Source organism: Porites lutea, chromosome 6 (genome assembly GCF_958299795.1).
Source record: "Porites lutea chromosome 6, jaPorLute2.1, whole genome shotgun sequence".
NCBI classification, from domain to species: Eukaryota; Metazoa; Cnidaria; class Anthozoa; order Scleractinia; family Poritidae; genus Porites; species Porites lutea.
This window is the reverse complement of record NC_133206.1, coordinates 35,591,904-35,607,846: the sequence shown is the minus strand read 5'-3', so window position 1 is coordinate 35,607,846 and position 15,943 is coordinate 35,591,904. Positions and strand designations below refer to the sequence as shown.

The following is a 15,943-nucleotide window of genomic DNA, read 5'->3' as shown; positions in this document are numbered from 1 at the left end:
TGCCATTTCTCGCGTGAGAAAGTCCGATTTTTTAGGATAATATTAATTATTCTTCAGGAAGAGAAAGGAGCCTGGGAACGAGGTTGTTCAGCGAGATAAGATAATATGACATCAATAGTTTCAAAATTGCCTGTTTTCATCCGTCTATACAACTACGGACAGGGCATCTGATCTGTGGGGAATTTCAAAAAGCACATTCCTGCTAAAAACACAAAATCTACAACATAACTCAATGACACAAAATGCAAGTCACGGACGGATCCCGACCAAATAAACTGACATAATAGACAGTGGTATTAGAAAATCTTTATTACAATTCAATGTACACCAGGTTCAACTAGTAACGAAACTTTAAGTGACGCGCGGGGCCTCAACAAGTGGCTCCTCTCACGGACATGATGTACGATCTCTCCCAGTTTAACAATAGAGAATCTTGGCCAGTTAAAACACTAAAATAAAGCAAAATGCCTTGTGAACACAAATTGTCTTGATTTAAAAAACAAGTTCACTTGCTGCACTCAGTTTCTCTTTTTCTTGAGATTTTTTTTGATGGAGGCAGCGTGGCCGCACAGTTAGAGTGCTGAACTTGTAATCTAGAGCCCCCATGTTCAAGTTCAGCACTGACCACTTGCTAGATTTGTTCTCGGTAGTCCCGAGTTCAAATCCTAGGCCACGCTTGTAAATAGCCAACTGGTTTGCCTCTAGCCAGTTCTTAACCATATTATGTTCCATTTGAATTGTTGGTTCATTATCCCTGAAATGCCCCATAAGGAGAGAAGATATTAAAAATAAATATAACATTATACTATATAGTTTAATATTATATTAAGTGAAGGAAGTACAAGTGTGAGCGAGCATTGAGTGCCTCCCCTGTCTGGAGCCTTCAGTCAAGGGCGTGGCCATTTTCGTGCCTTGCACGTTTTGCTCGACGTACTTAGAAAAAACAGAGACTGCTTACCACATTATGACTAATGTTCATCCAATGCTTTAGCTATTAACTGCACAGCATCATCAACTGTAAACACTTTTTCAGCTTCTTCATCAGATATTTCAATTGCTACAATAGAACATGGGTTGAATGTTAGTTACAGACTAACTGTGCAGCACTAGGAGTGATAAATAGCCAACAAGCATGGAGAGCTTGTTCGCAGACTAAGTGATAAAATTCTGATCAAACCAAAACAACTGAACATAAGTCCTGACTCCAGAGATCCGATCTGAAAATACCTAGGATGAAATAACCCATCTGCAAGGTTTGATAAAGCTCCTGAGAAGCTTTGCAGCAAACTTTTTGGAATTAGGAAAGGCAAAAACCTCTAGCAGCCAGGGCACTGAAGGTGCTGCATCTTGTCTTGTCAAACAAATTATACTAAGTTATGCATCAACTATGACTCATTTTACAGGAATCTGTATGAAGCAGACAACTTGTATTAAGCAAAAACTTGCACATTTCCAGCCAACGTTATATGTGTTGGAATGCTTAATAATACCCAAAACTGAGAACCAAACAAGAGGATAAATGTATTTTAAGGAGTCTAATGACAATTTATTGTCATAAGCCTTGGGATCAAAGAGCTGTATGACTGCATTTAAGTTTGTATGAAAATAGTTGTGACTTCTAGAATAAGCTTGGCACTATGGTTAAAGCACTCACCAAAGTCATCTTCCAATGCCATGACAATCTCAACTATATCCAAGCTGTCCAATCCAAGGTCATTAACAAAATGACTTTTATGGGTGAGCTAACAAAAAAACAATGCCAAAATATTAACCTACATAGCCACACGTAGCAATTTAACAATGTTAAAACTTAGCTTACTGAAAAATTAACTGGGTACCTTTACAAGAACAGATCACATAATATAGTTGGTCGGTATACCGTTCAATGCACCAACGATACAGGTAGTGTCAAGTGTTGGCAGAACATTGTTTGACTGTTGGTGGTATGTTGATTGACTTCCATATAATTTGTGTTACCAGAAGTGACATAAATTTTAGATAGTTTGCTGGCATGGAATAATTCGGTTTCTCATGTCATTCTATGGTCAGTCTCACCTTGTCTCCTTGTTTCATTACATTTAGTGTTACATTTGAATGTCTCAGTTTCCTAGATACACTATAACCTTGTTTACATTACTATTACTATTTCCCTTTGCAATGAATGTTACATTGGCTTTATTTTATTTAGATCAGCTTTAAAAACCCCAAAGGTGACACCATAGGAAAGTTTGGAGGTACACAGTCCCTATTTATCCAATTTTTTTTTTTTTTTTTGGGAGGGGGGGATACGTGTTTGGCTATGGTGTATGTATGTTACTGCAATGATTGTAACGACAATAAATCAAGCAAATTAAATAGAAACAACAAAAATTTGTGCAGACAGGAAATAAAACTACAGAGGAAGAGTCAACTAAGTATCAATTAAGTATAAGCAAAATGTTGTTGACCTACTAATTGATATGTTGACTGATTAACAGTCAACACAGTGACCAACACTATCGACCAATACTTTGGTCGATGTGTCAGCCAGCTCTTCATGTAGACCGGCACCTGGCAGACTGATGACGACGGATATATCAACCGAGTCAGCCGCTGTGTCCACTGAGAGTCGGCTGACAGGTCGACTGAGTATCGGCCAATACTGATGGCCGATACTTGGTCGAGGGGGTACCCATATTACACAAGATTTTTGTTCTGTAGGAGTCCACACAATGGACATTATATTGTTTAGTAAAATTAAGTTAAATTGTGTTCAAGTTTTCAAATCCAAGCAATAGCGAGGCTCAGGATATCTTTAAATGAATATAGTATTGTATGCGATGAAGCGACCAATCAGTGAAGGTTATACAAGGGACAGATCGTCCCAACTTGTTCAAAGATGCCTAAGGCTGATAAACGCAAATTAAGGAAGGAGGAGTGACCCTCACCCCCTTATTCAGGAACTAAATACTTGCCTTTTCGGGCTCCACTTTGTCAAAAAGTTTTAAGACATCCATGACTCGTGTCTGAATTTCTTCCCTTGATAGCGCTGCTCCAGCATCGGCAAACAAGCGAACGCCCATAAGAGATGGAGGTTTTGCTGCCAAGCTGCTGCTGACAAGAAATGGCTGCTGCAAACATTTGTTACCAGCAAAAATAACACGTGGAGAAGAAGAGACCAGCCGTATGCTCTGCCTCCTCAGCAATGGATGAGCGTATACAGCCCGCCTAGCAAACTGTCGAAGCATGTGGGTCGCCATCTTTGAAAATCACTTACCTTCGAGGGCTAAGAATTATGGGAATATCAGTTATTTTTCTAAGCCTTTTTTCTATTGGTGGATTAATGAAATTAACCAATCATAAGGCGTCTAATGTCCTCAAGCCGCTGACCTCTCTTACGTAACTAATCCGTTAACTGGCTCGGATGGCACGTGGAATGCAAAATGGCGACCATCACCAATATACCTTTAGCCAACATTCATCGTAGTGTAAAGGGAAAATTTGGATTAAGACGAGGACTGAAAATAGCACTCTTAATTCAGAGAAGATGCTGTTCATATATTTCAGCTTTTCAAGGAGAAGTAAAGTCGAGTGGTGACTTCAAGAAGACAAATCCGCAGATTCAAGTACTCCACCTAAACTCGTCTGGGTCGGATGAGAGATCGTGGACTGGTATAGCTTCCAAAACGTTTTTCACAGCGTACAAATCTAGAAATCACCAACATATTATCAGTGAGATAAATCTTTGGGATAAAGATCTTTTACAGTATGATTTATCGCATGTTGCAAGCAAAATGCGAATGGTGACAGGGGAGGACAAACCGTCGGATAAACAGAACTTAGAACCAGTGGAGAAGATGGTGAAGACATTGTTTTTAGCGGATAAACTGGTTATTTCGTGTCCTATGTGGAATTATAGCGTTCCCTATGTCTTGAAGCAGTATATCGACTGTGTTGTTCAGCCTGGTTTGACATTTAGGGAAACCTCAAATGGTCCACAAGGGCTGTTAAGTGGAAGGCCCTTGCTTCTTATAACCTCATCAGGCGGGGACTACTCAACCGGCGATATGAAAGCACTTGACTATCAAGTTCCTTATTTGAAAGATATCTTTGGCTTAATTGGTTTTACAGATGTAAGGCATATTTATATTAAGAACACAGCTCACACGCAAAAAGATGACCTGATGAGTTTAATTGAATCAAGTTGTCTGGAACATGCTGCTAAATTTTAACCTTGATTTTTAAATTTGTGGAATTATAATTTTTATATGAAGGTTCACAGATAATAAATGATGTGTTTGTTGGAACTGTTTAAATATCTCTCATACTATTGGCTCCTCAAATCAATTCCAAACATGCCCAAGTTGATGCTCTTTACAAACCTATTTATTAATCAGTGTAGAACACAACCAAGTGGGGCTTCAATTTAAGTGTCTCCTAACAGATAACCCACCCAGCCCAGGAGAGGTTGGCCACACCACTGGGTAGCCTCAGCCACAAGTTGCTCAGCAACTTTCTGGCAACTTTTGCTGTTTGGAGCAAATTGATTACATTTTTAGCAATTTGTAACACATCCTTAAAAGAACATAGTAGTTCAGAGGTAGAATTTTTCAACTCTAAATTCTCTGCCGCGAATGAAAATGACCCTATCAGAACAGGAGTCAGAATTCACTTGCACAATGAATAGCAAAGAGAAATAAGATCTTGACCTCTCACAATGATCTGTTTACACAAATGATACTGACTGATTTAGGGTCTGCTCAAAACCTGTAAAGAAAACTATGAGAAAGACATTGTTAAGGGGAAGACTAAATTTTTCAGTTTCCCTCTGTGTAAAAGGTAAAGTACTCTGATTTCATAGGAAAACAAATGACTTTACACAGTTGCGGTACATTTAAAGTCATCCACTATAGATACATTAAACATCAAAAAGCTCAAAAAGGCAGTAGTTTTAGATTACATTATTGTACTTCACCTGTGGCACTTTGCAACAGGGGCAATCTGAGAAAACTAGAAAGTGTAGCCATTTGCAGATCTCATCGCAAAGGCAGCACTTTCTTCTCAGTTATTTACAGACCCTGAATGTTGATCTGGCTGGGGTCTGAACCCGCAACCTCCCACTCGGCAGACCAGCACTCTCCCAACTGAGCTAACCAGGCAGCAGTCAAATTGGACCCAAGACAGGCCAACAAATCATATCATGTAAACTGGTCTTACAAGTTAAGTCTGAGAATTGAAACCCCATCTCCTCCACAGAGGTAACATGTGAGTAGAGAGAAGAGAAGGTGTCTGTTGGCAGATCCAGTCCAATTAAAGGTAATGCAAAATTTCTCATTAATTGACTCCATAACAAAAATGTAGTTTACACAAATCCCTGTGAAACCTTCTGGGATCTTCCCTCCAATTGATTTTCCAGAGGAAAGCTTAATCCTGCCCTTTTAAACACTGCAAATCTCCATTATAGGTGTGGGGGGCTTTTTGTAAAGCATACTTGAGCGAAGGGCTTAATGGAGTGAAACCTATTAAGCAAAATGCAGGCCTGTAGAGGGCAGTAAGCAAAGAAAGAAGACAAAGCAGATTACAGCCCACCAACAAGGTTACAATTTCTACTCTTCCAAATTTTCCTTTGCTCTCAAAATCAGAGTCTGTACCTCCTCATGAGAAATACCGAACCCTTGCTCCACCCAAAAGATGCACCTGCACTGCAAGTTATGAGTGAGGGAATGACTGTCTGACATGCATGTTTGAATGATCTAAATTTGTAAAAATATTATATGAATAGTACATGGAGTGTTAGACAGTTTTGACTCAATCCAAGATGGATACCATTGGGACTGGTTCAGGTGTTCATTTAAGGACACTAACCAAAAGTCAGAACTGGCAAACCAGAATAGTTATTTTCAAATGGGCTTCACTCAAGAAGGGTTTTTGACAAAACTCCATCACTGTCATGTATACTCTTTATGAATAAACTGATTTGGCCGGATAGTCCTGGTTAATAATGTTAAGACTAATGGTAAGATGGACCGAGGACAGTCTCGCTTATTACTGGTAGTTATGATAAACTAATCATTTCAAATTAAAAGGAGAGGGAGGTGTCATGTCATATAATTTTCTTTAATAAAAAGGGGCAGGGGCTTAATAAATTCACAAGAGAATAGAAAGAAAATAATTCATACTTGGGTTAGTTAAGGCCTAGGGCAATAACTTTATATTACTTGTCCAAAATCACAATGATCTCTCTTTCTTGCTGCACTTGCATCTTTTCAGTACTAATATTTAAAGCTTATGTCATTTTTATTTTTCATTAATTTTTCTTAGAGAAGGACCATTGTTTTTTTACAACAAAATGAACAGGAACAGAATTAACCAGGTTTATATGTAAATAAAACAATATCATGAATTTCCATTAATCTGTAAATGTTATTAGGTTAAGACCATGTGAAAATCACCCTTGCTTGGCAAAACCTACTTGTAACTACACCATAGTTTTTCCACTTTTACAAAAGCTTACAACAGGGATTTTTCTGGCTGTAGGCATAATGATCTACATGACTTACTGTGTTCAAGCCATTAGGTATGTGGAAGGAACTAAAGGGGCACTTGTGGCATCCACTGAAACTGAAAGTTTTTTAAATCTAACGCACTGAATGGTTTGAGGTAGAGTTTACTGCCTTCCCATAAAGACCAGAAGAGCAGTTCTAGAGGCACATTTTGATTTAGCTACCTTGAGATAACACAATAGTACCAAGTATGTTTTTGTCAAGAAACACATTCTGACAAGAGTAGTAGTATAGAAAGGGTTGAAGCTATTGTCATAATGTCGAAAATGTGATGATGCTAGGAGAGTTATATCCCTTATTGATTAAAAAACTGAAACAACAAAACCCTCTTACTCTAGACAATGACCCTTTAGTCTAGTTTTCTGCAGTGACTGTTGATTGACAGTCAACCAATAGGTGACCATTTTACAGCAGACACAAAATTAAGACAATGACAGTTTATTCTTGATGTCCAAGCAGTCAATAAGTGAATTGCTTTCTTCTTGTCTTAGTCCATACACCAACACGGCAAGGGCCTATAACATTTCTTGATGTTTTATCCATAACTTGGTGATATGTTTACTTTTGATGGATCAAATTCTGTGCCAGCAAATGGTGAACCTTTTGCATTCCAGGCTTGCTTGAGAAGCTCGTGTGTTTTCTAAGTTGGAAAGTGAATAAAAAGCAACTTAACAACAACTATCAGAAAATTATCACATCTACGAGGATCAACTTGTTAAGGTCTGACCAAATCCTGTAAAAAAAGTAGTTACTGGATGGTTCATTGTGGGTTTGCTCACATTCAAATTCTCTACACAAAAATTTAGTTGGTTAACATGTACATGTTTACAAGAAAGTGAAGAATGGGTTATGGAAAGTACCCAGAATTTCAGTGAAACCTTTTTGTTTTGAGCATACAACTATTTAAGATAACTTTATAACCGGATATCGCCATTGATAAAAACTATTTACAAAATTATTTATTATCATGTAATAGAAATTAAATTCTAAAAAGCTAAGACCAAGGTATATATGTATATATACAAAAGAAAAACAATAACAATTAAAACAAGATATTTTGCCACATTGCAACATCGCAATTAGCTAATAAATATTTCACATGTTCACTTTTATTGGTAATTCTATTAAAGATTTGTTCCAGTCTGATAGTTCCCAGAAACCATTTAAACCAGGTTGCGATGATTTAAAACAATCGAGACCAGGCTGAAAGGTGTCGATAATTGCTGCACATCGGACTCCTAACGGTAGTTGGTTCCAGTATTTGCTAACTCTATTACTAAACAAGTCATGCGCTGTTCTTAAAGAATGAAGTGAAATGACTGTAAGATTAGGAGTTTGGTAAGATACATTCTTCCTGAACATATTTTGGCCATAGTTTACTATAAAGCTGTTCATGATTTTGAAAATCTCAATTAAGTCACCATGCATTCTATGTTCTTAACCATTAAATGGCTAAATCTAACGAAAAAGACAGAAAAAGAGGTACATGTACTATGAAAGAAATAAACCCACGATATATACTCTTGAAAGTCTGCACAGTACATAAGTTACATGAACACAGTACTAACCAATTCCTGACTGGTTGGTTTTCCTTGAAGTTTTTGACGATGATCATACATAACATGTTCAAAATCACTCTGAGTTTGTTCATCAAAGTCACTAATGTCTCTAGTCGTGTCAACCTTAGTCTTGTCTATTTCAGCATCTCCTTCTAAAACTGCTGTCCAAAACCTCTCTTCTCTTTTTTCCAGGTTGACAATTATAAATTTTCCACTTTCCAGTAACCACATAGAATCTTCACATTTTATGGTTCTTTGAAGCTTTCCATCAACAAGAACATTGCTACCTGTAAAGAATACCTTTCAGTCAATATGTGCTAGACAACCACTGTCCATACAGAGGACCAAGATTGCAAGACTGAATGCTGATAAAGTATGCCTCAAGCAAGTCTAGAGATTTGCTTTGGGTACCAAAGTGCTGTAGTTCAATTGTACAGAAAAATTGGATGATCTTCAGTATCAAAGGCCTTTTAACAATAGTGAAGATGATTGTTACCAGTTAATAAGGCCTTTGTTCATGTTTCTATTAATGATATGTCTGCATTCATTTTCATTATTTACAAATCCATTTACAATTTTTTGCATGGAAATAAATATTTAATTGCACAACATCAACATCAACTCAGTACTAGAAAACATCAACTAGAAAAGATGACCTCAGTACTAGACGGAGAATAAGGGAACAAACTGGTAGGAGATCAAGACTGAAGAAGCCCCTGAAGCTCTCTATACCATTTTTGCTTATAATTTAACCAATTTATGACACTGAGATACACTTAAAATACCTGTCACTGGAGAGATGTCTTTTTTTAACCAAACTTTTAAATGTGATGTCTTAATTTCCACCCCAACATCACGGCCTTTAGTTATCGAACTTGGTACTGGAATTTTCACTTCAATATCCCTTATAGTTTGTGACCAGGAATATCTGTCAAGAACTGCTCCATTGTAACACTCTGCTGACTTGCCAGGCATCAATCCTTTACCTTCATCACTGCTCTTGCTGTTTTCTGGCTGAGCTGCTGAACTGTATATATTAAATTTTTTAACACATTCACATACCAGTAACTCAAACAAATAATTTATAACTAATTTAATAACAATTCATTCATTCATTCATTCAGGCAGCCTCAGCCGAGCTAGTTGCCTGGCTGCCCAGTCCGCTTTATCGTCCATGCAGGGTATGGGAGTTCACTGGTGGATGCCACCCCAGTGTCTCTTATCAGAGTGTCTATGAATGAAAACAATAATAATAATAAATCTAATAATTTCTGTGGGCTAACAGTATACCCCCGGAGAATCCTCAGGTGTCAGGTCTCATTGAAAAGACTGAAGATAGACAGCAAAAAAGTCAGAAATACTTAGAACATACCAAAAACTCATTTGAAAGTGTGCCGCATTACAAAGATAAAGAACATTCTGAGATATGTGTCGCGGTTCAATTTTATCCTTGGTTTAAATTTTATTTTCTTTTGTTTCAAACTCATTATCATACATAACCATACCCTAAAACAAAAGAAAATGTAATTTAAACCAAGGATAAAATTGAACCACAACATATCCTTGAATGTTTCCTAATCAATGACAAATTAATCCAACATGGCAGAAGAGGTCTTAACAAGACAGTGTGGTCATTTGATTTCTTGTAAAATGAGTTGTTACATTTCAAAATACTTCCTTGCTATGTTTTGTCTACAAAAATGCTGAGCTCTTGTGTTTCACAATAAAATTTAATAGTTGCTTTTGGAACATTAAACTAAACTAACTGAATTTATCATGATCATTAGTTGAGTCTGTTTTAAGTTTTGATGCAGTTGCTATAAGGTTGAACATATTATTAACCTCGTTGACACTGTGGAAGCACCTGCAGTAGATTCTGATAATGGCACTGGAGCAGCTGCTTGGTCCTCGGAAGATGATGTTTCTACTTCAACTGTGGTACTACAGACAGATGGAGTTGGTGGTGATGGAAGTGATGAGGCCTGCAGAAGTGTGTAGAAATATTTCTGGAATGTTATTGTGTTGTGAGGAAAAACCCATTCAGGTATGAGAGAACTAAACACAAGCAATTATGGTAATTATTTTGTCACTGGTTTTGGGTCTGCTTGTTGTAAGTCCTGAGCTTTTTTATGATTATTTCAGATGTTCATAGTTTTCTTAGGTTTACAATAATTGCTGATCCTTACAAACAAACATGCATACATATGAAAATATACCCTGGTAACTTCAACTCTGAAGGGAAACGAAAAACAGTTTGAGTGAGCGGGGATTCAAGTTATTGGGGTAGATTGAATTTTAATTTTGTCATTATTTTCAGTAATTATTGATAGTTGCTGATTTTTCAGCACTTCAGTGTGCATAGTACAATTGTAACTTTACTTATTTCATCAAAATCGGTGATATGATTGTGCATTTCTATGAAAAAGCATGATCTATTTGTTGCACCAATTAAAATTAAATTTCTGTAGGGTTAGTTTTAATGTTGTTACTGATTATACAACAAGAAGAGCTAAGGGAATGGCATCCAAGTGGGGTAGCAAGAACCAAAATTCGTAGTTACCAGTGAAAATTTCAGTGAAATTTTGATCAAGAGAAGGGAAATTTAGTTTGAGTTAATGGGGAATTTGAGTTATTTTGATTTAACCAAGACTTTGAGTTATCCGAGTTTGAGTTAACCAAGTAAAAATGACTGACAAGTAGGGTGAAATCCAAGGGAAATAGGACTTAATTCAGTTTGAGTTAGCAGGGAGTGTGATTTATCCCGGTCGGAGTTATCGAGGTTCTACTGTATTAAACATTTTCATGTAGGAATGTATATAAATTCATTGGAAACAAAACAAAACTGTAGCAACTCACATTATTATCCGAAGAGCTAGGTTGATCACTTGAGGTTTCTGTGGATACATTTTCACTGCCTTTAATCTCATCCTTTCCTGAACCTGCACTTTTCTTCTCCGCTTGATTTCCTTTGACTAATTCCTGGTATTTCTTGAAAATCTATGAATTCAAAAAATTACAAAAAAAACAATATGCACTTACATGTCTAAATGTATTAAACTTTACATAACAGTAGTTAAAATAGTAGCAACCACCCATGCAGCTATTATCGGCCTGTTTTGAGGTTAAAATAATGTAAGTGGGCGGGTATTCTGTTATCTAGCTATTCATGATGCTAACAGTGAAATTGTATACCCCTTTAAGACTCAACACCCTGAACACCATACCCTGTTCAGAGAGGTGCAAATAAAGGTGTGTTCCCCCAGGGCAGCAATATACCAGGAGGGAGATACTCCTTTATATGACCTATACAGGGATGTGCTGCTGTACTAGGTATGGTTTTTGACCTCTCTGTCCTAAACAGGGTATATAATTTCGCGCAAGTCTGTCCTATCTAATGGACCATTTTACAGTTGTGAACTTAGTACCCTAGCCTTCGAGTCAATGTGAGGCTGACGGTGACCTTGTTTTCATGCAAACCTCCTTTGCTTTGTTATGGAAACTGTCCTTGAAAAATACTAGTTAGCATAAGGATAACGTGATTTACATAATAAAACAGAAAGGTTTGTATCGAAAAAAGGTCACTGTCAGCCTTGCTTCCATCCATACCTATTAGAAACAAGATATATTGCCTACGAAAACAGGGTAATAAAATTGAGGGTGTTGTCCTAGACAGGGAATGTATTTTAGGATTTTTTTGTCCTGAACAGGGTCAGCGTTTCAAACCCTCAGCGGCTCATATATCCAAAAAAAATTATTGGTCGAGTACCCCGCTCCCCCCTGGTGATGTAACTATATCGCAAGAGGATAGCACGTTTTTAGCGCTACAGATTTATCTTACTTTAGAGGAACCTCAGTACTGATAATCAAACAAAAGTTAAGCTAAACCCTTTATTATCCAAACACACATGATGTATATCGCACCTTTAAAACAATCTTCTCCGCAACTCCAGGGGGGAATCCCATCTTGTCATCTCGAGAATGCATGACCCGAAAGAAGTCAGTTCTTCGAGCTAAAAAACTAAACATGGCATCTAGGAACGGTTCCACTTGTTCACAGTGCTGTAGCATTCCCATGAATATATCATCAAACTTTGCAGCATCCATTTTTTCGTGTTTTCTCGGCCCTCTTTTACAAGGTAGTTTCGCTGCAACCTTCCGCGTTGTTTCGTACACGCAGCCCGCTTTCCTTTAGGTCAGCACCAACAACTCGAACGCTGTAACTACGTCATATATTGTGATCGAAAAATGATCCTTGCACAGCAAGTTTTTTTTGCGCAAAAGTTGGACCGAGAGCAACAAATAAACAAGAAAAGGTTCCTTTTCCCTCCTCTCCACCCCCTGCATCCCCTGGCAAACGCTTGCTACGCAGGGTATGGCCTCAGTCACTCTTTGCACGTCACGCAACGCTCCTCCACGAGCGATGTGTGACATGACATATGGATGGAGAGTACGCTGACATCAGCAACTATCCAACTAGCCTATACCTAGCCTGAGTATCAGGCGTTTCTGGGGAAAAGGGGAACTAAAATCTCCTCTCCCCTAGCCCCGTAGGAAGGTCTGATACTCAGGTTAGCCCATACCACGCAATCTCCGTTTTCCCCTAGCTGGTCCTCGGCCTGCTGCTCAAACAACTGGTCATGAGGAAAATCAACTGTTCAAGAAAAAAACGAATAAAGAAACATACTTGTAAACCGAAACGAAACGAACAAAAAACATACTAACAATCAAAAGTGGCAAGGAAAGGACGCATCTTGAGTTTTCCCACCAATCGGGACTAAGGATAGGGAACTGAGCATACGCACGTGCACTAAATAGCTGAACGTGGAAATGTCCCCACCCGGGAATAGGTACGGGCACTTGTGGATCTGAAGAAAAGTCTGCAAATTATGTAAAACAAAGCTAGAGAAGTAAGGTTTCCAGGGTCTAAGCTGCTGTTGGGTGACATGTTTACATGAAGCGGAATATGCCCAATTATCAAATCGGCTGGCAATCGTCTAATGTTCTTGTTGAGAGAATGCTAGGGAAGTAGGTATGACAGTCTCGGTCTCCGGGTTGTAGCCTGTGAAATCAAACAGATTGCTATCTAACACTCAGTTATATAAAACAACATTCCCTAATATGTACAAGAATTCAAAAGGTGCCAAAGGATTTTTTGAATATTTTGACATGTCGCTAACTTTAGCATATACTTTAAGATAAAGGAGAAAATTAAATGGACTGTTTAAACGATTTGTAAACCTGAAGCATTTACTTGATAAATAAAAAGCTGACTCCTTTTGAATCTAAAAATTATGGGCGACAGAAGATAGTGTTAGCTATTTACTCTTTAAGGCTGCTGTCAAATCTCTAATGTTCGTTTCCGGAATTTAAGTCATTTTTAGATGAAGCTTGTTGGGAGAATATAAATGTTATATTGACATTTTTTAACAGATGTACAAATATACTCTCTCAAACGGATGATCAACTTTCTTCGTTGCCAAAAGAAATCCGTCAAGGTTGATTTTTACAACGTTGTGGACCGCATTCTGCAGTTCTACAGTACTGAGGGACCTGATCCAGTGTTTGGTTGTTGCAAGGATCTGATTTAACAGTAAGTAAGTTACCTTTTCCGTTCTGTATTCTTACGCTTTCATTAAGAACTATTTGTGACCCCTAAGTTCCCTGCTGTGTAAGTTCCCCACCAACGATCACCAATGATGCAATACAAGAGATAGGTCTGTTTCCACGATCAACTCAATTCCCTGCCTAATTTACGAAAATAATCCTTTTTGTCATGAATTTCAGTTTTCTTTTCACTTTTGCCGTAGCACTGATTCGGGAGCAATTTTTTTTTGCCACGATTATTTTAGTCTCTTACGGCCAGGGGGGAGATGCTTGACCCCAGTTTGATCGTGGGGGGTTTTTATTCGAGTGGCGAGCAAAGTGACCCGCGAAAGAACCCCGGGGGTACTCCTGGGGATTCTTGGTGGGGTTGTTCCGCACGGTTCTCCAAATCCTGACCCTATTTCACACCTATAAATGCCATTTTTCACACCCGTTTTCAGACCTAGCCTCTGAGAAATTGTCATCATTACTTCGATTAGAACGTCAACGAAAATTTTCTTATTTCTCTTTCTTTCTTATTCATTGGGGATTGATACGATAACGTTCATACACTCCCGTAGTTTCCTAGAAAACCCTATCCGACTCCAGACCAAAATAGGCAAAGTCTATACCCGTTTTCAGACCAAAACGGCACGAAACCATACTTTTGGGGCGACACTTAAGGCATCCCCCTGTGGCTAATATAAGCGAGTACTTCCCCCCGCCACACCCGGGGAAAAAAGGCAAGTATGGAAAGGAGAAACAGATAATAATTTATCTAGAAGAAAGTTTTTAACAGTATAACTGTAAATTTTGTTGATTAGCTATGTTGTGCAACGCCGGATGGAAGGCTTCTTAAAACCGTTTAACTCAATCGTTTCTCCTCGTACCGCTGTTTCCTCTTTTCGCTACTCTCTCCCCGGATTTCTCCCGGAAACGCCTAATGCTCAGGTTACGAGTTTTCCTCCTTTTTATTTTAATTTTAAGCTTACTGTAAAGGTTTCACCAAAAGCAACAAAAATAGGAGATGTCTGCATATAAAGACTAAACTTTACCTCTTAATACGGCCACAGGATGATGACCCATTGCATGACTTGTTGCTATCAGCACCAAGGTGCTATATCGTAACAACAACTGATTTATCTGTTTTCTCGCTGTGATTAACAGTTTTTTGCTAATGACTTGGACCAAAGTTTCTCTTTCAAAAGAGAGGATCGGCCTGAGGGTTAGGGTATTTGGCACACAGATGAATTTTAAATTGGTTATACGTTATCCTTCGCCTGAAATGGCAAATGACAACTCGATTTAAGGTACACAGTATAAAAATCTGTTTGTTTGTTTGGTTGGGTTTTTTATGGTAAATTTAATCACAGAAGAGGGGAAGAGACAGCATCCTGGGAACGAGATTTTAGTGCATGAGGACGTTTTGGGGGATTTTTGCCAAACGTTTGTTCGTTTCTAACCCTAACTCTTTTACACCCGTAGTCTACTCTGACGAGAGTTATGAAATTTTAACACACCACTAAAAGTGCTTGGTAGCATTTGCTGTGTCCTTTGACAAATCACTGTTACTGAAATTTTGGTTTGTAACTGTTAACTTAAGTAACGTTTGATTTGCTCAGCATACGATGTCCAAATCTGTAGCAGAAGGGCCTGGACGCTGCCCACAGTGTAAGTTCTTACAGCAAAGTAGTTACGAGTTCATTTGTAAAGCAAAAGTAGGCTTACTTCATGGAATGTCCTAGAGGTGTTGCCACCGTAAAGTCAAGCGTTTCTCAGTAGTATGACTAGTAATGCCTTACTCCTTCCCATGTTTTAGAATGACTGACAGTTAACCGAAACAACAAGTGAAATATTATTGCCTGCTGGCATACATTGGTAGGGAAATTTTCTTGACAACCAACCTGACTTGATAAATCTCATGAAGCAGACGATGTTTGTAAAACTACAGTCGAAGTAGCTTCCTCAGTCACGTGGAGCTAGCCGCTTTAGCCGTGAATTGTTTGTTCGATGAATGAAAGAAGCAAAGTAGGATTTTGTCTTCGACTGTACATAACTTTGATCAATTGCAATTAATTCTTGCAATATATATATATTTTTTATGAAAAAACCTTTTTCTGCGAATTAAGGAAAAAACAACCAACCAACTAAACATCAAACACACAACAAAATTAGACCCTTCCCCCTCCTCCCCAAGAAAAAAGCCACCCGATTAGGCTTAAGCCAAGCCCAGATTGGTCGCTTTTAGGTTTTTAAATC

At 38.2% G+C, this 15,943-nt stretch overlaps 3 protein-coding genes across 4 annotated transcripts; 1 reads left to right on the top strand and 2 right to left on the bottom strand.

Annotated features, from left to right (window-relative positions):
- Positions 1 to 286: 286 nt before the first annotated feature.
- LOC140940339 (acyl carrier protein-like) lies at positions 287 to 3,276 on the bottom strand. Of its 2 annotated transcripts, none has more exons than XM_073389282.1 (4): positions 2,955 to 3,275; positions 1,655 to 1,742; positions 959 to 1,057; positions 287 to 449 (listed from the first exon to the last, which is right to left on the bottom strand). In XM_073389282.1, exons 1-3 carry the CDS (start codon positions 3,237 to 3,239, stop codon positions 969 to 971), a joined length of 462 nt encoding a protein of 153 aa, XP_073245383.1. In that variant the 5' UTR covers positions 3,240 to 3,275; the 3' UTR covers positions 287 to 449; positions 959 to 968. The 2 variants fall into 2 exon arrangements, with proteins under 2 accessions (XP_073245383.1, XP_073245384.1); XM_073389283.1 differs by lacking the exon at positions 287 to 449 and adding an exon at positions 598 to 754 and having other exon boundaries at positions 2,955 to 3,276.
- Positions 3,277 to 3,281: 5 nt separating this feature from the next.
- LOC140940338 (FMN-dependent NADH:quinone oxidoreductase 1-like) lies at positions 3,282 to 4,295 on the top strand. The gene has a single exon (XM_073389281.1). It carries the CDS (start codon positions 3,423 to 3,425, stop codon positions 4,209 to 4,211), a length of 789 nt encoding a protein of 262 aa, XP_073245382.1. The 5' UTR covers positions 3,282 to 3,422; the 3' UTR covers positions 4,212 to 4,295.
- Positions 4,296 to 6,257: 1,962 nt separating this feature from the next.
- On the bottom strand, positions 6,258 to 12,303 carry LOC140940337 (nudC domain-containing protein 3-like). Its single transcript, XM_073389280.1, has 6 exons — positions 12,023 to 12,303; positions 10,958 to 11,098; positions 9,944 to 10,083; positions 8,887 to 9,128; positions 8,111 to 8,388; positions 6,258 to 7,182 (listed from the first exon to the last, which is right to left on the bottom strand). The coding sequence occupies exons 1-6, from the start codon at positions 12,203 to 12,205 to the stop codon at positions 7,078 to 7,080; spliced, it is 1,089 nt and encodes a 362-aa protein (XP_073245381.1). The 5' UTR covers positions 12,206 to 12,303; the 3' UTR covers positions 6,258 to 7,077.
- Between the last annotated feature and the right edge of the window lie 3,640 nt (positions 12,304 to 15,943).

What these genes read in the sequence shown, in the direction of transcription:
- LOC140940337 (XM_073389280.1), bottom strand. Translation starts at nt 12,205, where the DNA reads ATGGATGCTGCAAAGTTTGATGATATATTCATGGGAATGCTACAGCAC. An exon ending in CTAGCTCTTCGGATAATAAT is followed by an intron (nt 10,084 to 10,957) that starts GTGAGTTGCTAC and finishes ACACTTCTGCAG; the next exon opens with GCCTCATCACTTCCATCACC. An exon ending in GCTTCCACAGTGTCAACGAG is followed by an intron (nt 9,129 to 9,943) that starts GTTAATAATATG and finishes TAATATATACAG; the next exon opens with TTCAGCAGCTCAGCCAGAAA.
- LOC140940338 (XM_073389281.1), top strand. Translation starts at nt 3,423, where the DNA reads ATGGCGACCATCACCAATATACCTTTAGCCAACATTCATCGTAGTGTA.
- LOC140940339 (XM_073389283.1), bottom strand. Translation starts at nt 3,239, where the DNA reads ATGGCGACCCACATGCTTCGACAGTTTGCTAGGCGGGCTGTATACGCT. An exon ending in ACAAAGTGGAGCCCGAAAAG is followed by an intron (nt 1,743 to 2,954) that starts GCAAGTATTTAG and finishes TTTTTTTGTTAG; the next exon opens with CTCACCCATAAAAGTCATTT. An exon ending in GGCATTGGAAGATGACTTTG is followed by an intron (nt 1,058 to 1,654) that starts GTGAGTGCTTTA and finishes GTTCTATTGTAG; the next exon opens with CAATTGAAATATCTGATGAA.